At 41.7% G+C, this 23,087-nt stretch overlaps 1 protein-coding gene across 1 annotated transcript; it reads right to left on the reverse strand.

Moving 5' to 3' along the window:
- Positions 1–14: 14 nt before the first annotated feature.
- ECSCR (endothelial cell surface expressed chemotaxis and apoptosis regulator) lies at positions 15–21,733 on the reverse strand. The gene is made up of 7 exons (XM_070939148.1): positions 21,676–21,733; positions 19,457–19,504; positions 14,785–14,907; positions 14,156–14,254; positions 9,317–9,353; positions 234–315; positions 15–49 (listed from the first exon to the last, which is right to left on the reverse strand). The coding sequence occupies exons 1-6, from the start codon at positions 21,731–21,733 to the stop codon at positions 252–254; spliced, it is 429 nt and encodes a 142-aa protein (XP_070795249.1). The 3' UTR covers positions 15–49; positions 234–251.
- Positions 21,734–23,087: the final 1,354 nt, after the last annotated feature.

Genomic DNA, 23,087 nt, shown 5'->3' on the forward strand with positions numbered 1-23,087 from the left:
TTAGTGTTTAGTTCCTCCTATTCTTCATGAGTAATTACCTTCACAAGATCTAGAAAAACAAAACAAAGGCAAAATTAGTAGACTTCTGGTCTAAGTAATTATTAACTGAGAACACTAAATATTCCTCAGATATTTATGCTGCATTAAATTTTGCCAGTCTAACATTTCTCTGAATACTTGAACAAAAGAGGAACACTTGAACAATATTTGGATCCATGTCCCCATCCTCTTACTTTTGCTGCTGGTCGCATTTAAGTCTTCATGGAGACCAACAAAACATTCTTATTGCCAACTGTAGTATCAGCATCCGAACAGCTACCAAAGAAACAAAAATGCAGATATTACTTCTCTGTTTTTCATGAGAAAATATGTAAAATATATATTCTAAGAAGGAACCATCCCAATAAACTAGGAATTATATACAATACATCCTTTTGTTTTAATATCATTCTGCCACAATATGATAGTATTTAAAAAGAACAAACTCATATAGCATAGATACTATATTAAGCATAGGTACTATATTAATATCACAAAGTAATGAAAATAGGTCTTCTGTCTTTCTGAAATGTTGACAGTGTTTGGCTCAAGAAGCTTGACCCAAAATTTAGAAAAATGATTTAGTTTTAAAACAAAAAATATGATGGGGCAGATTATGAATTACATGGTGGTTAAAGGGACCAGAGTAGAAACCATGAGATTGTGAGTTCTAATCCTGCCTTGGATATGTACCAAGCTGGGGGATTTTTGACCAGTTACTCTGCCAGACCTAGGAAGAAAGCTAGGACAAACTACTTCTGAAAAATGTTGCTAAGAAAACTGCATGAATTTATCCATGTAGTTGCCAGGAGACAAGACTGTTTTGCATATAATGTACATACATGCATATTTTACTTCCTGCAGGATTAACTACTTTCACTTATGTTTTTTTAAGTAGGCTTTTCAGCATAGTTTGGGAAAAAATGACTACACATGTAAATAAGAAATAATTAGAATGCCTGGAACAAAAATATTCTGGCTCCAGAAACAAACTGCTTTCAGACCAGGTCAAGGAGATTTGGGCCAAAATCTTATTTTTCTCTACTGATTTGAGAGAGATCTATCTCCTTGAATTGTGCAGCAATTGTGTAATTGTGCAGCAGCACTTTGGATTGATTGTGTACAGTTACAGCATCTGTCTGCTACTCTTTAACATTGTCACATCTTTTCATTAGGTCAAACAGCTCCCCTCAGTCCCTTTTTGAAATCGAATCCAAAGCATGGTACAATTCTAGTATCTCCCCTGCAACCCCAGAGGAATGTCCCTTACAATACTTCTGAACCCTAAATCTGCTTTTGGCCTTGGTTTAAGGATAGATTGGTGGGGGGGATGGACAATCCTCAACTGAAAAGCAGTTGTTTCTGTTGAACTGCCAACTATTTTCTAATTTTTTATTACAATAAATGAACAACCAAAAATAATACAGTTCAGCACAAAATAAAATCAAGATATAGATAACATTCTCTAACTGCCAAACAGATAAACAAAATAGCAAATTTTCACAAACTGAAGTGTTATTTTATGTTCTATATTGGACAGTAGAGAGAGAGAGAAAAAAGGAAATCTGCCTGGATAAAAATAGAAGAATCAGCATGACAAGTGAGAAATAGGCAAATTTTGGCAGTATATTAGGACGTGGCTAATTGACGCCCCTCTCAAGAGCCACAAGGATTCAGAATAAAGAATGCTTGTACATCAGCTCTGCAAATATGCTCAGGGCATCACATCAAGATGTGCTAGTGTGAATGCCCTCCTCAATTTGGTGTGAATAAATCCATATTGACAGTTTGCCAAATTATATGGACTCTCTAAATTGAAAACAATTAATGGAGATTTTTTTGTAAATCCTCTAGCAGTCTGGACAGCAATGTCCTATAGGACAGTCTAACAATTTTCTTTGATTAAAAAAGTCCTATGATAAGTAAGGTTGATGAATGTAGGACTACACTCCTTGAGTTATGAATGCAATGGAGCCTGCCAATTACATTCATAACCAGAGGATTCATAGGAGTGAATTGCATAACTTGACCACGAACACTCCCTGCTTTCGCCCACACATTCGCTAATTGAATGTGCGGGTCGCTAAGTGCACATGAGGCATTTCACGGTGGGGAAGGCCATGGGCAGCCTAGTGATGGAACAGGCCACCTGCTTAAGACCACCCAAGGCTTCCCCTGACCCACTGAGATATCTCATGCTCCCCACAGTTGCTTCCCCCACCCCATCCTGTCATGCTAGGTCTGCCTATGAAGACTCACTTATCTTGCAAAGATCTAGCGAGCTGTCTCCTCTCAAGCCTCTTTGCCTGCTCCCAAGCTCCAAAAGCGGAGCGATGAGAGCAGAGGGAGAACAAGACGAGCATTCCCTGTTCGGCTTCTCTGACTCACCGAGCTGCCCACCACTTCTGGAGTGGTGGGCAGCCTCTTCCAAAGACTTCCATTGTCGACACAGAAAAGCATTTGCAGCGTTGCTTCAAGCATCCCGTTAGCATGCAAACACTTTTCACTTGGAGACTGGAAGCCTCTGGGGGCCATGATCTCACACAACTTCAGGCACCCATCTGCTTTTGCAGAGACAATTCACCCCAGTTGACTCATTCTGGCTGACACGTCTGGCCATCTCAACTCAGCTGACTCAACCCGGCTCGCCGCAGTCAACTCGCCATGGAACAACTCAAGAAAGAGACAAGTTAATTGTTGCAGGCATTGCCTTGCTTTAGGTTTGAACCTTCTCAAGTTAGTAGTCCTTAAAGCTGGGCTGAGCTGAAGCGTAGATTCCCAGTGGCTTGTTGGCCAAGGCATACGCTACAGTATATTGGCCACGCTTTGGAGCAAGTTTGGCACTCCCAGGTAGTCCGTGCATAGATCCAGGCTGAGGGCATTGTGAGAGGAGGCCTGCTGCTGCCATTTTTTCCTGGCACACCCACTGCGAGGGCCAGTGACTCTGCTGAAATCAGTAGTACCAGTCCCGCCAGATGGCTGCAGTGAGTCAGCAGGGGTGAGTCAGCCATGATGAATTGTCCTAGACCCTTTTCAAATATCAAAACTGCAAGGCATGATAACCTTAAAGGTCAATGCTACCTATCAGGCCATTTGAGATGCTAATTAAAAATGATTATTTCTCTAATAATTTGAGGAAAACGAGATCCAGTAAAATGCTAGAAGTAATGAATATAAAAAGTTCCATAACAATCAATCGAAGATAGTAGAAAGCTTTTTATTCCAACAGTTTCTATTTTCAACAGAATGTTGGAAAGAAAATTGCCAATGGGTTCAGGATTCTGCCAATTGGTCAGCATGATAACTTTCCAGAACCAAAAAGGAATAGATCTAAATATGGTATGGTGGAAGAACACACACACACACACAAATACTGAGTCTGAAAATGGGTCACATCTCACTAGTGGTTACAATGAAAACAATTTCAGGAAAAAAAATATCAGCAATCCATTTTTGTAAGAGAATAATCCCAAAATCTGTATTTTAGGTAAAACAATTTTCTCAGTGAACAAATATCCCCAATATCAAATGTTTCATGATAGTTTTATTTATTTACTGCTAAGATAAATAGATTGGTTTAAAAGATAAAATTGTCCAATCTCAAGGGGAAAAATTAAATTTGTATTAGAAACGTCAGATATGGGAGATTCCATTCTATACCCTACAATGAGCATCTCTGCATTTGCGGAGCGGCAGAGGTAGAAGACCTAGCTCACATCCTATTTGACTGTTGCTTGTATAAGGGGGTAGAGACAGGTACCTTGGTCCATATACCAAACAAATGACCCATTGGGATCCCCATATCAAAACAACTTATTTTTTTGTGCGGCCAGAACCTGAAAATAACATTTAATACAGCACAGTACTTAAACAAAATGGTTCGGTTGAGATCTGCATACGTGGGACTGATTGGGGTAGATTGTAAGGGTGATACCGAAATATAATCTTATGTCATTTTATTCTATTTTATATATTTATGTATTAAATTATATTGTATTTTATCCTATAACTATTGTATTTTACCTTACTCTTATTTTAAATTGTTTGTATAAGATTTTATTGGCAATATGTGTTTGCACCTTGTGGTTTGATTGGTGAGGCTTGTCAAAGCTATCATTTTAAACTGTATTTTATTCCAACCTTCTGAGCATGCGCAAGATGGCGGTCGTGAGGTGAGGTGCTGCGGCTGGATGGAGGACTTTCTGGGGCTCGAGGGGGTGCTGCAGGGGAGCTCAACCATCAGTGACCCCTGATTCGGTCGGATGGCTTCGGGGCGAGGGTTTTGCGATCTTCCTCACCCCTGGATGCCCCTGGAGTCGGAGGCGGCGAGGGAGAGTGTGGCAGTGCTGCTCCGACTCCGCCGATGCCGCCGAGAGCCGAGTGGAGAGTGGAGAGCGGCAGCGCTGCTGGGAAGGAAAAGGGAGAGCGGAGAGCGGAGAGCGGAGCCAAGCTGAGCGGAGAGCAGAGAGCTGAGAGCGGAGAGCGGAGATATGGAGATGTGACTTGCTGGCGGCGGCGGGGTCAGTCAGCAGAGGTCGGGGCGAGGGTTTTTGAGATCTCCCTTACCCCTGGACATGCCTAGAGGCGCTGGCGAAGAAGTTGGCCGCGCTGTTCCAATGCCGCCGAAAGTGGTGCTATGGTGGTTTGTTCGGCGGCAGTCGTTGGCAGCGATAGTGGCAAGGTGAAGGGGGAAGTATGGCTGTGGGGCAGCGAGTGGTGGCAGCCTGCTGAAATTCACTCAGGAACTTCCTCAGCGGCCCCTGGAATCCGGGAATGGTGGCGTGGATATCAGCGGGGGTGGTGAGGCCAGCCCCAACATTAAACTGGGCCATGGCACACCCTATGGAAGTACTAGAGCTGTTCTCAGGCCCTATTGCCGGAGAAGGGGGGCTTGCTAGAGGGTGAAAACTGAGAGGAGCATAACGGGTCTAGGACCGGAGAAGAAAGACCCCCCTCCCGGGATATCTTGGTGGCTGTTGAGGACCTGGAGGCCCCCTGTGACATCCAATGGAGGCTGGGGTTTGGATTTGTTATCCCGGAAGAACTGAACTATCTGAGGAATGTAGGGCTGGGGGGCGACGGAGGAGTTTTCCGTCACATAGATACCAGCCCTTTTCTCCTCCCCCTCCCGGGTACTGTGTCCACCTAAATGGGCTTATTATTTGCCCTAATTGAGGGAATTTTCTCTCTCCCCCCCTTTTCTTCCCCTCTTCCTTCTTCCCCTTCCCTTCTTTCCCTTTTTCATCGGGACTTACTCGAATATGATCTTGAGTATAAGACTTTGCCAAGGATTTTCCATCTTCGCCCCTGGCATGACTCATAGACTGACTGATAGACTGATAAATCTTTCTTCCGACCATGGTCAGCCAAACTGATGCAACTGTTGAGGGGTCCTCTATTATATCATGACTCTTGTCTGTGGGAGAACTTTTTCAATCTACGGCCCCGTGGGGTTCCGCCGTGAGAGGGCGGGCCAGAGGTCGCCCCCATTGGAGGAGATAATTAGGACCCTCCTGCTGTTGTGGGAGGACAGTTGAGATACCAACAGCACATCGATGAATAAATGGCTGTGTTACATCTTTTGTGAAGCCCCCTGTCTGAGCTTTGGGCCTCCATCGCTGCATTTTGGAGATGTATACGACTGCAGATCTTCTTGCGCTGCGAGATTCCCCCTTCTCGCAGATGTGGCCTTCCTCACTATCGAGGGCCCACCTCAAGGAAGGGTTTTGGGACCCAGAGAGGTGGCATGTGAAAACGAGGGGATTGAGGGGTTTTCTAATGAAATTTTTAGTCAAATTTTTAAGGGGTCCCAGGGAGGGGGAGGGTCAGATTGGAATTCGGGCTGTGGGTATGGGGGATAACCCACAAGGGGGAGGGGAGGGTCTGGCAGTGAAGCGCGGCATGGGGGGTGGGGGACCCGGGATCGAGGGGGGGGGTTAGAGCTTGTCCGGATAGCTTTTTGAACATCAGTACTGTAGGTGGGAGGGGTAGATATGGCGGGAGCAGGGGGCCATATCCTGTTAGGGGAGTGCGCACTCGCTGTCTACGAGCGGTGGCATGCTCCGGCCCCCAAGGCTCCACTCGCTCCTCAGGTTGCATAGACCCTCAGGACCCAGGCCTTTGGCTGATGCTGTACAATGCCAGGTCCGTAGTAAATAAAGCCCCCCTCATCTGTGATCTTGTTCAGGAAGGGGGTGCGGACCTGGCAGGTATTACGGAGACCTGGTTGGGCCAGGAGGGGGGGTTCCCCTCATTGAAATGTGCCCGCCAGGTTTCCAAGCATTCCATCAGCCAAGGTCACAGGGGAGGGGCGGGGGGGGTAGCGGTTATTATTAAAGAAGGTCTGAGACCGAGGGAGGCCACTGTTCCTCAGACGGCCGGCTGTGAATCCCTTTTTGTGAAATGGGGTCATGGGGTTCAGATGGGTTTGCTGATCACGTACCTGGCTCCCTGCCACGTGGCAACAGCCCTGCCCGAGCTACTCAACGTCATCGCCGCGGTGGCGGTTGATACCCCTAGGCTTATGGTCATGGGGGATCTCAACCTGCCGTCCGTGGGTGAGACGTCGGAGATGGCTCGGGAGTTCATGGCTTCCAGCTATGCACCTGACCCAGTTAATTCATGGCCCTACCCACACAGGGGGAAACACGCTGGATCTAGTTTTTGTCTCTGGACAGTGGTTGAGGGATCTTGATATAGGGGATATAGTTATTGAACCCGTGTCATGGTCGGATCACTCTCTCCTTCGTCTCGACTTTCGAACCGCTGCACCCCGCCACAGGGAGGCGGAGCCGGTAAGATGGTTCCGCCCCAGGCGCCTGATGGAACCTGACAGATTCCAGACGGAGCTTGGGCCATTTCCTGAGGTTCTGGCACACGCCTCGACTGGAGACCTGGTAGCCGCCTGGGATAGGGCGGCTGCTGGTGCTCTGGATCGGGTCGTGCCTTTGCGGCCTCTGACCCGGCGCTGATCTCAATTGGCTCCTTGGTTTACCGAGGAGCTGAGGGAGCTAAAGTGCCGGAAAAGACGCCTAGAGAGTAGTTGGAGGGCCAGTCTTTCTGAATCTGACCGGACACTAGTAAGATCCCACATTAGGAATTACTTAGTGGCGATAAAAGCAGCGAAATGTAGTTATTTTGCTGCTCTTATTGCGTCATCAGATAATTGCCCGGCCGCCCTCTTTAGGGTGACCCGCTCCCTGCTCCACCAGGAAGCGTGGGAGGACCCCTTGGAGGGTAGAGCCGAGGATTTTGTTCAGTATCTGTATGACAAAATCACTCAGATTCAGGAAGATTTGGACTCCGACTGGGTAGTCTCAGGGGGAGAGACAGGGGCAGGTCTTGAGAATGAGGCGGTGGTGAGGCCTCTCCTCAAGAAGCCTTCCCTGGACCCAGCAATGTTGGTAAATTAATGGTCCGGTCTCCGCTTTGTTGCAAAGGTTGTTGAGAGTGTGGTCGCGCAACAGCTCACCCAGCACCTGGATGAAACCACGTATCTGGATCCGTTCCAGTCGGGCTTCAGGCCCGGGTACAGCACGGAAATGGCATTGGTCGCGTTGGTTGATGATCTCTGGAGGGCTTGGGACAGGGGATGCTCCTCTGTCCTGGTCCTGTTAGATCTCTCAGCGGCTTTTGATACCATCGACCATGGTATCATGCTGCACCGGTTGGAAGAGTTGGGGGTGGGAGGCACTGTGTTGCGGTGGTTCTCCTCCTTTCTCTCTGACCGGTCGCAGTCTGTGTTGACAGGGGGACAGAGGTCGACCCCGAGGCCCCTCATATGTGGGGTGCCGCAAGGGTTGGTCCTCTCGCCTCTCCTGTTCAACATTTATGTGAAGCCGCTGGGCGAGATCATCCGTGGTTTCGGGGTGGAGTACCATCAGTATGCTGACGACACCCAGCTGTACATCTCCACCCCGGATCACCCCAACGATGCCCTTGAAGTGATGTCCCGGTGCCTGGAGGCCGTACGGATCTGGATGGGGAGGAACAGGCTCAGGCTCAACCCATCCAAGACCGAGTGGCTGTGGTTTCCGACGTCCCGATATAGTCAGTTGACGCCATCACTGACTATTGGGGGCGAATCATTGGCCCCCACGGAGAGGGCTCACAACTTGGGCGTCCTCCTGGATTCACGGCTGTCTTTAGAAGAGCACTTGACGGCCGTGACCGGGAGGATTTTTCATCAGGTTCGCCTGATTCGCCAGTTGCGTCCCTTTCTGGATCGGGACTCATTACGCACGGTCACTCATGCCCTTGTCACCTCCCGCCTGGACTATTGCAACGCTCTCTACATGGGGCTCCCCTTGAGGAGCACCCGGAGGCTCCAACTGGCGCAGAGTGCGGCCGCGCGGGTGGTAATGGGAGCGACATGGCGTTCCCATGTAACACCCCTCCTGCGCGAGCTGCACTGGCTCCCGGTGGTCTTCCGGGTGCGCTTCAAGGTTCTGGTTACCACCTTTAAAGCGCTCCATGGCTTAGGACCTGGGTACTTGCGGGACCGCCTACTACCACCAATAGCCTCCCACCGGCCGGTACGCTCCCATAGAGAGGGGCTCCTCCAGGTGCCGTCAGCCAAACAATGCCGACTGGCGGCCCCCAGGGGGAGAGCCTTCTCTGTGGGGGCACCTACTATCTGGAACCAGCTCCCCCCAGAGATACGGAGGATCCCGGATCTGCGCACCTTCCGCCATGCCTTAAAGACCTTACTATTTCACCAGGCCGGCCTGGCCTAATTTTCCCCCTCTTTTATAAAAGATTTTTAAAATTTTAAATATCTTTTAGTATTTTATATATTCAATTTTAAATTGGTTTTAAAAGTTTGGGGTTTTAAATTTGCCGGGGCCAAAATTATTTAATTTGATTTTATTCTATTTTAAATTTTGTATGTATGTGTTTTTATTGTTTGGCTGTGCACTGCCCTGAGTCCTTCGGGAGTAGGGCGGTATAGAAATCTAATAAAATAAATAAATAAATAAATAAATAAATTTCATTTTAAATCACATTTTATTCCAATTTCATTTTAAATTATATTTTATCTAATTCCATTTTAAATTATTTTTATCAGATTTTAGTAATAATTTGTGTCTGGAACTCTGCACTTTGATATAGCCCAAGGGCTAATCAATAAAGTAAAGTAAGTATTAGAAACACTGCATTATTCAGGGTGGGACAGAACTGAATTTAGGGAAAAAAATGACAATACAATTTATCCGAGTTAACATCATAATAAAGAATTGTCTTTTAATCAGAAAGAAGACATTATTAAGAGATGTACCTGTATGATACTATAGATTGTTGAAGTTTTTGTTTATCTGACAAGAAAAGAAAAATATGTTACCATTTTATATTAGAAATTAAAGATATGTACAAATAAACACTTCTGTTTAACAACAGCTCCTCCATCTTTTCTGGATTGTATTGTCTCAATTTATTCTTTCTAATCCAGCTCTTCATCAAATTCAGGCAATGTTCACAAGTACCAATAGGTGTTTGGAACTGGATGATAAATAGATTCCCCATCTATTATGTTATGAGGGGCCAGGAAAGAGTATACTGCACAAACACATGCACAGTTTTGGATTATTCACTCACACACAGCTTGCCTGTCAAGCCGTGGAGATCTCACAGCAGTCTTGCTTCCTACCTGCATTTTCCTGATAAATATGGCTAAAGCATACATACAGGTGGGAAATAAGTAGGAACACATTAAATCACTTTCATATGAGCACTGAGCCACATAAGTTTCCTAATTTAAAGTTACAGTAAAATGTTATTGATTACAATGTACATTTGTTTTCTCACACACCCATCCCCACTTGCCCACATCCTTTTCAACCGACCTAGACTGTGCAGGCACTAGCTAAAAGGGAATGGAAGCTGCCAGGTCCAGATCCAGTGTAACTCAAAGATTGGATGGGCTTCAGATTTTCAAAGGAAAGCCCAACCCATTATATGCAAAATGCTCATGGAGTTATAGTGTAAAAAAAATCTCAGTGGAACAGATGGATACACAAATATCCACTAGGCAATTCCCTAGTGAGGAAAGTTTTGATAAGGATACCATTCATATATAAAAGGTCTGTTTAAAGAATGGTATGGTCAGGGCAACTTGAACCTTCCAGGGGGATACTATTCCTGAGGATAAATATTATGTTGAAGAGGCATGCTGTCTATGTCCCATCAAATGATAGAATTTTAAAGATGGGACCTGGATTGTAGGCAGTGTCAAATATTACTTGTTGGTCAGAAACAATGGGCAAAGAAACAATGATCACCCATGGGCAAAATGGATGATCCCTCAGTTAGTCAGGCCCTATGCTATAAAGCAGAGGCCCCCAACCTTTTTTGTACCATGGACTGGTTTCCGGGAAAATAATTTTTCCATGCACTAGTGGTGGTGGAGGAGGGGAAAATGGTTTTGTGCACTACCTCAATCCCACACATGCACAGATGAAGCTTCACTCACTTGCATGGCCCAGTTCCTAACAGGCCATGTACCAGTACCAGTCCATGGCCTGGGGGTTGAGGACCCCTGCTATAAATAATTTTATGGGTCACAACCAAAATCTTGAATTGCACCTTGAAGCTTACTAGTGATCAGCAGAAGTATTACATGGGCATACTAAAATGTGCCCATAATTGCCTGCATCTTTGGCTTTTGGATCAGCTGCAGCTTTCAAGTGATCTTCAAGAGCAGCTCAACCTACAGTATATTACAATAGTCTATATGCAAGGCATTAAACAGAATAGAATAGAATAGAATAGAATAGAATAGAATAGAATAGAATAGAATAGAATAGAATAGAATAGAATAGAATAGAATAGAATTCTTTATTGGCCAAGTGTGATTGGACACACAAGGAATTTGTCTTGGTGCATACGCTCTCAGTGTACATAAAAGAAAAGATATATTGGTCATATAGGGGTTACTCCTCTATCCTGGTCCTGTTAGACCTCTCAGCGGCTTTTGATACCATCGACCATGGTATCATGTTGCGCCGGCTGGAGGAACTGGGAGTGGGGGGCACCGTTTTGCAGTGGTTCTCCTCCTATCTCTCCGACCGGTCGCAATCCGTGTTGACGGGGGCAGCGGTCGACCCCGAGGCGCCTTGTTTGTGGGGTGCCACAAGGGTCGGTCCTCTCGCCCCTCCTGTTCAACATTTAATTTAATTTAATTTAATTTAATTTAATTTAATTTAATTTAATTTAATTTAATTTAATTTAATTTAATTTAATTTAATTTAATTTAATTAATTTAATTTAATTTAATTATTTAATTTAATTTAATTTAATTTAATTTAATTTAATTTAATTTAATTTAATTTAATTTAATTTAATTTCCAATTTATATACCGCCCTTCTCCCTGAGGACTCAGGGCAGTGTACAGCCAAGATAAAAAACATAGAATACAAATATTAAAACATTTAAAAATATATATAAATTTTGGCCTGAAAGTTAAGAATCACAAACTAATTAAAAGAATTTAAAAATTTCTTCTTAAGCCAACCCGGCTTGCTGAAAAAGATGGGTTTTCAGGGAACGACGGAAGGCATTGAGGTCATGGATTCTTCTTATCTCCGGGGGCAACTGATTCCAGAGGGTGGGAGCCCCCACAGAGAAGGCCCTCCCCCTGGGGGTCACCAGCCTACATTGATTGGCTGATGGCACCCTGAGGAGGCCCTCTCTGTGGGAGCGCACGGGACGATGGGAGGTCGTCGGTAGCAGCAGGCGGTCTCGAAGATAGCTAGGCCCTATGCCATGGAGCGCTTTAAAGGTGATAACCAACACCTTGAAGCGCACCCGGAAGACCACCGGGAGCCAGTGCAGCTCGCGCAGGAGCGGTGTTACATGGGAGCGCCATGTTTATGTTCATTTATGTGAAGCCACTGGGTGAGATCATCTGTGGTTTTGGGGTGGAGTTCCATCAGTACGCTGATGATACTCAGCTGTACATCTCCACCCCAGACCATCCCAACGATGCCTTGGAAGTGATGTCCCAGTGCCTGGAGGCCGTGCGGGTCTGGATGGGGAGAAACAGGCTTCGACTCAACCCTTCCAAGACCGAGTGGCTGTGGCTGTGGCTGCCGGCGTCCCGGTATAGCCAGCTGACACCATCGCTGGTTATTGGGGGTGAATCACTGGCCCCCACGGAAGGGGCCCGCAACTTGGGCGTCCTCCTGGATGCACGGCTGTCTTTAGAAGGGCATATGACGGCCGTGGCCAGGGGGGCTTTTTATCAGGTTCGCCTGATACGCCAGTTGCGCCCCTTTCTGAATCGGGACTCTCTACGCACAGTCACTCAAGCACTCGTCACCTCTCGTCTGGACTATTGTAACACTCTCTACATGGGGCTCCCCTTGGGATACACCCGGAGGCTCCAGCTGGTGCAGAATGCGGCTGCGTGGGGGATTATGGGAGCAATGGGGCGCTCCCATGTGACTCCTCTCCTGCGCGAGCTGCATTGGCTTCCGGTGGACTTCTGGGTGCGCTTCAAGGTGTTGGTGATCACCTTTAAAGCGCTCCATGGCTTAGGACCAGGGTACTTACGGGACCGCCTTCTGCCACCAATAGCCTCCCACCGGCCAGTTCGCTCCCACAGAGAGGGCCTCCTCAGGGTGCCGTCGGCTAGACAATGCCGGCTGGCGACCCCCAGGAGGAGAGCCTTCTCTGTGGTGGCACCTACCCTTTGAAACAATCTACCCCCAGAGGTACGAGTGATTTCCGACCTCCGGACTTTTCGTCGGGCCCTAAAAACTCATCTCTTTCAGTTAGCCGGTCTCTCTTGATTTTATGATTTTATGGTTGATTTTTTTTTTTTTTAATTTGATTTATATGCCGCCCTTCTCCGGAGACTCAGGGCAGCTTACAATGCGTTAAGCAATAGCCTTCATACTTTTGTATATTTATACAAAGTCAGCTTATTGCCCCCACAAACTGGGTCCTCATTTAACCTACCTTAGAAAGGATGGAAGGCTGAGTCAACCTTGAGCCTGGTAAGATTCGAACCTGCAGAAATTGCAGGCAGCTGTGTTAATTACAGGGTGCATTAAACCACTGTACTACCAAGGCTCTTTAAAATTTTAAATTTTGATATGGATTTTAAATTGATAAATTTTAAACTATGGGCCAAATTTAATTATTTTAAATCTATTTTTAATCGTACTTTATGTATAAATGTTTTATTTTGGCTGTTCACCGCCCTGAGTCTGAAAGGAGAAGGGCAGTATAGAAATTTGAATAATAATAATAATAATAATAATAATAATAATAATAATAATAATAAGAAGAAGAAGAAGAAGAAGAAGAAGAAGAAGAAGAAGAAGAAGAAGAAGAAGAAGAAGAAGAAGAAGAAGAAGAATCATAAGGTACAACACTTAATGATAGCCATAGGGAACAAATAAGCAATCAAATAATATTAGGAAACAGTTAATATAAATCGTAGGGATACCAGCAACAAGGTTACAGTCATACAGTCATAATGGCACTAGCACTGTACTAGTCTTGAAATTTTCCACAGAGGTTCACAGCTCTCTTTGATGACTCTGTCAAGAAATCAACTGTGATTGAATGCCTAAGAGACCGTGGACGTAGAGAAAGTTAATGAAATAAAATAGCTGAATGAAGTATTCTGTATCTTGCTTTTTATTTTGCCCCCAAGACACTCTGATTAAACAAAATATGGATATCAATGATCACTCTGATTTGAGGACACATTGTCAGTCACTGAAGCCAAGATTCCTCCTCCTTTCCCTTCAACCAAAAGGGAATATTTACAAAAGCAAGTATCAATTTTTCAAAATTCTGTTATAGTATATAACAGTGCTCTCAAATACATATTGGAGGCAGATTTTCATGAAGGATTTTGAATCAGAAACAGAGCATATTAGAATTTTCCATTCTACTTTTAACTGATTTGATACCAGAAATAATAGGAAGGAAGAAACATAAAACAAATACTAAGATGAGTATCTATAGAGTCAAGGAAGCAATTAGAAAAACAAGGGTGTTGTCAATAATTTTAATATGAATTTAACTAGTTAAAATGAAATTAGCAATCAAATATGACCTATTAACATGGATGATACTGCTACAGCATTGATCACTACTACATACCTGTTACCTTTTTGCAGTGATGGCAATTGAATTTTATGCTGACCATGCTGACAAGGATTATTACAGTCACCACCAAAATAACAATGAAGATGATGATACCTAAGTGGGAATGGAAAACATCCATAATAACTTTTCTATTGTATATCATTAGATACTAACAATGTCAATGGTTACCAATACTGCCTCCCCCAAGAGGAACATAACCAAAGGTGACCTGCTCAACAATTCTGCCCTAACAAACATTGTTATGATTGCTCAAAAGGGAGGGGAGAGAATTCAGTTTTAACATGCTCACCTTCTGAGTTCTCATGCTCAAAACTAAGCAATAATAGAGATGGGTACAGAACTTAACAGTGTGAGCTAAATGAAACTGGAGATCTACATTGAATTGTAATTTGTCCCAGGAATCAGTGTTAAGGTTTTATTGCCTTATACCTCATGAGATCTAATGGTTTAATAGAAACTTCCTCACGTAAGATTTATTTGTGTACCTGAAAATAGGACAAAAACTGATAGGTGAAAGCTTTACAGGGGAAGAATCAAATAAATCAAATCAATGTCAATAATATTAAACTATTTCCATTAATATTTCTAAACAAAACAAAACTTATGCCACCATGTTTACTTACTTAATGCTGCCACTGTTAATGCTGCTGATCTTTCTTCTGTAGGATAAGGGGTAGTAGGAAAATCTGGTTTTTCATTCTGGAAATCTTTTGTGAGAATCATCAGTTTAAATGTACCTGTGGATACTTGGAAAAAGAGGATGCAGTTGAATAAAACAAATATCTCTTTGTTTATATGTGAAACAAAGATAAAGTAAATCCTTCCTTTATTTAAACCATTGTCTATGGAGGTGCAACTTTGGGGAATAAGTGTGTTGGGCTGCTGTAATAACTCTTACTCTTCAGCTGGAACTGAATCTGCATGGGAATGATTCCCTTTTAGTTCCACGATTCAGTAGGAATACCTAACCAAGGCAGATAAACTTAACTGAAGATTTTGAACCTTGTTCAATTATGTTAAACTACATGTAATTACATTTTTTCTACAGTGTTGTCTGTCACACACAAATACATTCACAGAGACAACATATTGGAAAATAATTTAGAGACAAGCGAACATCAATTAATTAATTAAATAATTAAGTAAATTTTTGGACTCCTCACCAAGATGGCTGCTGAATGGCAAGGAAATATTTCTCTCCTCCCAATGATCTGCTGATTTTGCTGCCTAAGCTGGCTCACTGGCAGTGCTGCTCCCTAGATGTCAATGGGAACACTTAGGAATGACCCAAGACAACTTCGGGGAAGGGAAGTTTTGAAACTCCCTCTGGGAGCTGTCGAAAAGTCATGGGCATCCCACTTTCTGTAGGCATTTTGGGGGAGTTTTAAGTGTCCCTGGGTCTTAATTTCACTTTTGAAATTTGCCTTGCTTTTTGTCTTTAAAAGTACAGTAGACCTGCTGAATGCTGATTTGTTTCAACCCCCCTGTTGAAGTTTAGCTGTTCTCTTTCTTTTTCCTTTGATTTATGCTATTGTTCTAAATCTTTAACTTTAACAGGGAGTGTGTGTCGAAGGTGAAGTGCTTCCATTTGATTTATATTAATATTGGATTCTCACCACCAGGTTTTTGTCATCTTTTTAATTTACAAAATACTTGGTGTGTTTTTTATTTTATTTTTATTTTAATCTTGGATCGAAATATTCAGAAAATACCTTTCCTGCTTTCTTCTGCTTCATCTTCTTTATTCTCTGGTTAAGCTTCATAAAGCAACAATATACTACATTACAGACAAGCAATGGCTAAAATTTGAGAAAAGATCTTTTGGCAACATGCAACTTTTAATTGAAAACTTTTTTAAAAAGTTTGATGAGATAATAATGCTCATAGAAAATATGCGGAGTCTTTGGAGAAATCTGATTTGAAAGCTGCAAATCAAAGAGATATTGACTGTACAGACAGAGAACTAACTGAGTTGATTCTATACATATCTCTGAACTTTAAATCTGCATTTGTTCTCAATAGCAGAAACCTGACATGGAGAAGTGTCAATTGGTATTCCTTGGAGGACTGGGGAAGACTGGAGAATGGATTAATTACTCTTAATTGCCAACCACTTTTATCTGGACATTGCTGGGAAGATAGACCAATTGTGGAGATTGAATATATTATATTTATCTAGACAATAACCAATAAGAAATGGTATCAAGAAAGAAACGTGATATTTGATCCAGGATTAATTACTATTAACTTTTGGTATGATTTGGGATAGATAAGATGCCATGGTAAATTTTCTACGAATTGATCACAGTAACACTTTGTTAACAGAGAGTTTGGAAACCTCTAATCTTGTTCTTTTCATTGTTATTGTTCTTCCTGTTAACTATTTTGTCATTAATATAGCATATAGATGACAGTTGAATAGTTTGCAAATAGATTTACTAGTTTAAAAAAATGGAGAGGGGACTTCTTTCACAAGGTGTGGGAAGTAATATTGTAGCAATTTATTAATCAGTATTCAACCAGGGGGGATAATATGTGTATGTATGTTGGTTTTTTTTTTCTTTTTTAATGTCCCTTTTTAATGTCCTTAGATGCTTTGTATTTTTTGTATTTTGTATTTTTAAATTTTCTTTTAGTTTTTTATTTTAAGTTTTCTTTGAATAAATAAAAATAGTTTAAAAATTAATTAAATTTGTTTCCCCTCCTTCTCCCCTGAAAGTAGAGTACTTTTCCGGTTGGATGGCAACTGTTAAAACAGCTATTTTATGTAGTTTTCGAAAGGCTTTTGGAATAGTCTTTTCGATGATGCATGCTTAAACAACTTTTGCTTTGCAAAACAGAAAGGTGTTCAGTGATCAGTTCACCGATAATCACTGATGTAATATATAATAACAGTAATAACAACATAGAATAGAATAGAATTCTTTATTGGCCAAGTGTGATTGGACACACAAGGAATTTGTCTTGGTGCATATGCTCTCAGTGTACATAAAAGAAAAGATACATTCATCAAGAATCGTAAGATACAACATTTAATGATAGTCATAGGGAACAAATAAACAATCAAATCATATTAGGAAACAGTCAATATAAATCATAAGGATACCAGCAACAAGGTTACAGTCATAAGTGGGAGGAGATGGGTGATGAGAATGATGAGGAGATTAATAGTAATGCAGCCTTAATAACTAGTTTGACAGCGTTGAGAGAATTATTTGTTTAGCAGAGTGATGGCGTTCGGGGAAAAACTGTTATTGTGTCTAGTTGTTCTGGTGTGCAGTGCTCTATAGCATCGTTTTGAGGATAGAAATTGAAACAGTTTATGTCCAGGATGTGAGAGGTCTGTAAATATTTTCACAGCCCTCTTGTTGATTCGTGCAGTATACAGGTCCTCATTTGAAGGCAGGTTGGTAGTAGTTGTTTTTTCTGCAGTTCTAATTATCCTCTGAAGTCTGTGTCTGTTTTGTTGGGTTGCAGAACCAAACCAGACAGTTATAGAGGTGCAGATGACAGACTCAATAATTCCTCTGTAGAACTGTATCAGCAGCTCATTGGGCAGATTGAACTTTCTGAGTTGGCGCAGAAAGAACATTCTTTGTTGTGCTTTTTTGATGATGTTTTTGATGTTAGGTGTCCATTTTAGGTCTTGTATGCGGATTCACATTGTCTTGAATGAGACGGATCACTGTTGTGTCATCTGCGAACTTCAGTAGTTTAACAGATGGATTGTTTGAGATGCAGTCATTGGTATACAGAGAGAAGAGAAGTGGAGAGAGCACACAGCCTTGTGGGGCCCCTGTGGTAATTGTACAGGTATCTGATGTGATTCTGCTTAGCTTCACCTGCTGCTCCTGTCTGTTAAGAAACTTATGATCCACTTAGAAGTGTATTCAGGTACCACTAGCTGGTTTAGCTTAGTTAGAAGAATGTCTGGAATGATGGTGTTGAATGCTGAACTAAAGTCTACAAAGAGGACCCTTGCGTAGATCTTTGGAGATGTAAGATGTTGTAGGATGTAGTGCAGAGCCATATTAACAGCATCATCTGTTGATCTATTTGCTCGGTATGCAAATTGCAAGGAGTCTAACAGCTGATCCGTGATGGTTTTCAAGTGGGACACTACTAGCCTTTCAAGGTTTTCATGACTACAGATGTTAGAGCAACTGGTCTGTAGTCATTCAGTTCCTTGATAGTGGGCTTCTTCTGCACTGGGATGATAGTAGAGCGTTTGAAGCAAGAAGGAACATAGCACATCTCTAGCGATTTATTGAAAATACAGGCAAAGATGGGGCCAATTGGTCAGAACAGACTTTTAAGCAAGAAGGAGTTATCTTGTCTGGGCCTGGAGCTTTTCCTGGCTTTTGTCTGTGAAATAGGTCTTGCACTTCCTTTTCTGTGATTGCTAGAAGTTGTGAACCCAATGGGATGGTGTCAGTTGTAGGAGGCTTGGCTGTTATTGGTGTGTCTGATATGGGGGTTGTGAAGATAGGTGGCTGTAGTTTCCTTTCAAACCTGCAGTAAAACACATTCAGGTCATCTGCCAGCTGTTTATTTCCTTCAGCTTGGAAAGAAGGTTTGCCGTAACCAGTGATATTTTTAAGAGTTTTCCACATGTTTGCTGGTTCATTTGTTGAGAACTGATTGTTTTGCTTTTCAGAGTAGCTTCTTTTTGCTGCTCTGATCTCCCTTGTTACTGCTTGCATACAGATTATATAAAATTCTTTTAATATATGCATGTTAATTAATAAGTTGCAGGCTGCCTAAAGGTAGGGAAAAGCAGTTTTTAAATGTATAAATTAATGTTGATTTCCTGTTTTGTATTATTGTCATTGTTTATTGCTGCCTTCGTTTGTTCCACTTTTACATAGTTGGGTGTCACATGTATACATGGTGTATATTCCACAGAGAAAAACTGGGAAAAATAGTGTGGGAAACAGTCCTGGAACAGGACTGAAGATATCTTACCAACTATCTAACAGTTTTTTTAGTTACTTTGATAATAATCTAAATGCACTTTTCTCTCATAAACCAAGCTAGAATCTTTTAAATTCATAGGAAAACACTGATTACTGTGGAATAAATCAACACTGTCACAGAATTTGCTTGGAACTTAGTATAATAGGCTTTGAAAATAAAAAGGAAGATATGAAGATTAATGTTTTATTTCATGGAGAAAAAAATACATTTCAAGCTAATTCTTATCCATCCAGTTATGAGACTTTGTTTAGTTTTCACATAGATCTAAACTGAAAAGAAAATGATGTAGTATAATAAATAGGAGCAGCTGTCCTCTACCTGCCAAGGAGGGAAGAAAGAGAGTGCTATTCTCCTTGGGCTCAGGACCTACAAGCAAAATGAAAAACAAGAATGTTCTTAGATGACATTTGAAGGAAAGTTCTGGTTTTCATAACTGTATGTACTTTAAGAAAAACTCATTTTCTCTCTCATAAATCTTGAATAAGTAGGCATTAATGCCCACTTATTCCCATTCATTAGCTACTAGTACTTCTGTTTCAGACTATTGAGGCATGATCTGTACTTTATTTCTGGTCCTTTCAACAAATATTTCAATTATCTTGAAAAGAACTTCATCCAATGTGGCATACTCAAGCTTGTTACATATCTCTTCCCCTAAGATTTCCATAAACAGTGTGGATTGTCACTCCCATATTGACACCTCTTTCCCATATGGTTTGCTCAATTTCTGATTTTCCCCCACATGTTTTTAAAATGCTATTGTTGTCCCTTTTATCTGTCACTCTAGCTGATTTTCCATTTCTTTTTTTATCTAATTTGCCTTTTCTGTTGCAGCCCTGTCCTCTGGAATAGCATCCCTCTAGAAATATACATGGAGTTCATCCTACTTGTTTTTCCAAAGTCTCTTAAGACCTGGCTTTGGTACCAGAGTTGGAGCTAGGGCAATTGTTGAACCCCTCTGGAGTTTTTGGGGAATGTTGTTTTGATTTTTAATATGCTTTTAATATATGTCTATGACATATTGCACATTGCTCAGAGTGTTCTTGATATTGGAGGCCTTAACAAATCCAATAAATAAACATGCTACATGTGTATCTTGTTTAATATTATTTTTGGTATGATGCTTTTGAAAATAAAATTTATTGTTTTAATTTATTAAAACAACTTTCTTTTGCAGTGAAAGGAAATTTGTCACTGAACTTTGATTCAGTTAAGATAATTGTTATTTATGATTTCTTTGCTGGGAAGATACGTTTCCCTGATTTTGAGAATAATAAGATCATTAGTGTCCAAATGACAAAAGCTGATACTTCAGGAATGGATTAAAGGTTGAATAGAAGCTAGGTCAGGATACAAAAAAGGTTTGCTTATCAACTCCCTTAAGAATAGCCTTAAAAGAATATTTACTCTAGAGAATAGAGCATAATTTGAGAGATACTATACTTAATTTATGTTTTCTGAAATATATGTATCATTTGTTCTTTTTTACTTTTTTGTCCACTAAATCAATTTCTCAGGTGAAACCATCAATATTAAGGCTAGAAAGAAAGAAATCAGAAACAGCAATAGTGACAGTTCTAGGCTGAAGACAAGTGGTCTTCCAGTCCTTCTGTCTTTGTGATTTCTTGCTGAGCTTTGATACATAATAAGGAAGTGTTTCAAAGTTATTGTCTCAGCTATCTAGGGAAGACGTGGTACATATAAAGACATATCAGTATCTGCACCAGCCTAAGAAAAAGTATTTGCAGATACCTCACTATGAATTATAATTTGTCTGAAATTTAGGCATCAGATATGAACATAAAGTCCATTTTTGGTTCTATCTGTAAGCCATCATTTGTTAAACAATATATGTTATTTATTTATAAATGTTATACATTAATTTAATTAATTGATTAAACAATTAAGTTACATGAAATATTATTGGTGATAAATAAGCCATTCCGCCCCTCACTCCAGTCTTCTTATGTGTAATGAGCCAATTTGTAATATCAAGATTCAGAATCTATTTGTAGTACAATATGAATAGCAAGAGATTTCCAACAACTAACCACTCTTTTGACCATTCATGAATACAACGAAACTGCTTTAGCTTATTTCTTGAAAATTTATTAAGCTGATTTAAGCTGAAAAAGAACATAGTTGCATCTAGCTCAGCAGCATCAACAACTCTCCAGTGACTCACGCAAAAAGAAGCCTTACCTAAACACGTTAGATTAGATATTTTTTAATTGTATCGTCACAGAAAAAAAAATTATGCAAGCTAACCAACTACTCTATTTCTGTAAGTTGATTTTCTAATTGAATGCAATGAAGGCTGCAATTATAGTCTTGATTATTAAAGAACTTCTTGAGGCTTACTACCCTGTTTCCCCCAAAATAAGACATCCCCTCATAATAAGCCCAATCGTGCTTTTGAGCGCATGGCAATAAGGCCAAGCACTTATTTCAGGGTTCAAAAAAATATAAAACAGGGTCTTATTTTCGGGAAAACACGGTATTGAGTAGCTATATGATTGGTCAATATAGTATCTTACCTTGGAGAAGAACACAGTGACATATCCACAAAAATATTAACATTTTTAAAGCTATCATGTTTTCTTTCACTTGCCAGTCCTTAGTTCCTTACTGTTCTATTCATTCTGTGATCAGGGGAAAAATGGGATGAACTTTGACTGTGTGAGTTGATTGTCCCAGGGCTTCCTGTAAAATAATAGAAGGAAGCAGGCTCAATCAACAAGCGGACTGACGCTGTGGAATTCCTCTCTTGCCTGTTATAGTTTTGAAGGATATGAGACAGAATTAATCAGTACAAAATAAATTTAGTCACTATTGTTGTAACGCTATATACTTTCAGAGTACCTATTTTCTGAGGATGATATTATGTGCATGTAAAAAATTGGACTTAAATATGAGGATTGGATTTGAAAATGAAAATTTCCCCATTCTGGTCCTAGAAAAAGGCCGTGAAAAGGTAGGCTTGACTGACTTCATAAGAAAATGCTTGTGAAGAGTCTCATCCTGTTCATCTCATTTTTAGATGGTTAGCTAAGTACCTGATCTGTCCCCGTCCCCACACACACACAACACAGCCAGCCGAGGGTTAAGGAAACACTTTGGAACACACCCAGTTCTTATCTCCCTCTTGGCAGCGATAGACACACCGTCTGTCAAGGGACTTTATTTTCACAAACAGACAGATAAGATACGAACGTTCAAGGAAGTCCAAACAGAAATAATATTCCTCCCAGCAGTTCCGGACGAGGCTTTAGTGACTGTCCAAGGTTTACTTTGTTCGTCACAAGGATCCTTTGACCACTACCCTCTATTATATAGTCTCTGGGGTGTGGTCCAGTGACTCAGTTCTAATCCCTAGCACGCCTCCTAAGCTGCTGCAAACGTTTATCACGCCTTCGGAGGCGTGCGTCCAGGAATGATGTTTCATTATCACTTTGATTCGAATCAGCTGTCTCCTCTCCCTCGACCGGCACTTGAGACAATGCCAGAGGGGAGGGGCCTGGAGAGGGAGGCCTGGCTGACTCCTCTTCCTCATGCTCGGAGCTTTCTTCCTCCGATGGGACAGGCTCAGAGGGCGGGGCCACAACAGTACCATCAATTCAGGCCAGAGACTCGGATGGACAAATATCTGTAATCTGCCTCCAGCAATACTCCATAATGCTTCCAAAGATATTCCAATAATATCCAATTCATCCACATCTATTTCTTCCCTTGCTATTTTCCTTTTCTGGCCAAGAGAGTCTGCTAACCTACATCTGTTCTCATCCCATGCTCAAAATAATCCCCAAACTCAGTTCTTAGAGTACTTCTTGGTCCTTGTAAAGTTTCCTCAGAATAATCAGGTGTTCTGGCACACTTGTGGATTTTAATATATTTTCCTTTACTTCTTGACATTGTTAGCTAAAATATGTCCTTGTCCTTAGTAGTTTGA

Source organism: Pituophis catenifer, unplaced genomic scaffold, assembly GCF_029215685.1.
Source record: "Pituophis catenifer annectens isolate HBS135680 unplaced genomic scaffold, rPitCat1.0.hap2 SCAF_3, whole genome shotgun sequence".
Taxonomy (NCBI): domain Eukaryota; kingdom Metazoa; phylum Chordata; class Lepidosauria; order Squamata; family Colubridae; genus Pituophis; species Pituophis catenifer.

What these genes read in the sequence shown, in the direction of transcription:
- ECSCR (XM_070939148.1), bottom strand. Translation starts at nt 21,733, where the DNA reads ATGATAGCTTTAAAAATGTTAATATTTTTGTGGATATGTCACTGTGTT. An exon ending in CTTTCTTCCCTCCTTGGCAG is followed by an intron (nt 14,908 to 19,456) that starts GTAGAGGACAGC and finishes TCTTTTTCCAAG; the next exon opens with TATCCACAGGTACATTTAAA. An exon ending in ATTAACAGTGGCAGCATTAA is followed by an intron (nt 14,255 to 14,784) that starts GTAAGTAAACAT and finishes ATTCCCACTTAG; the next exon opens with GTATCATCATCTTCATTGTT.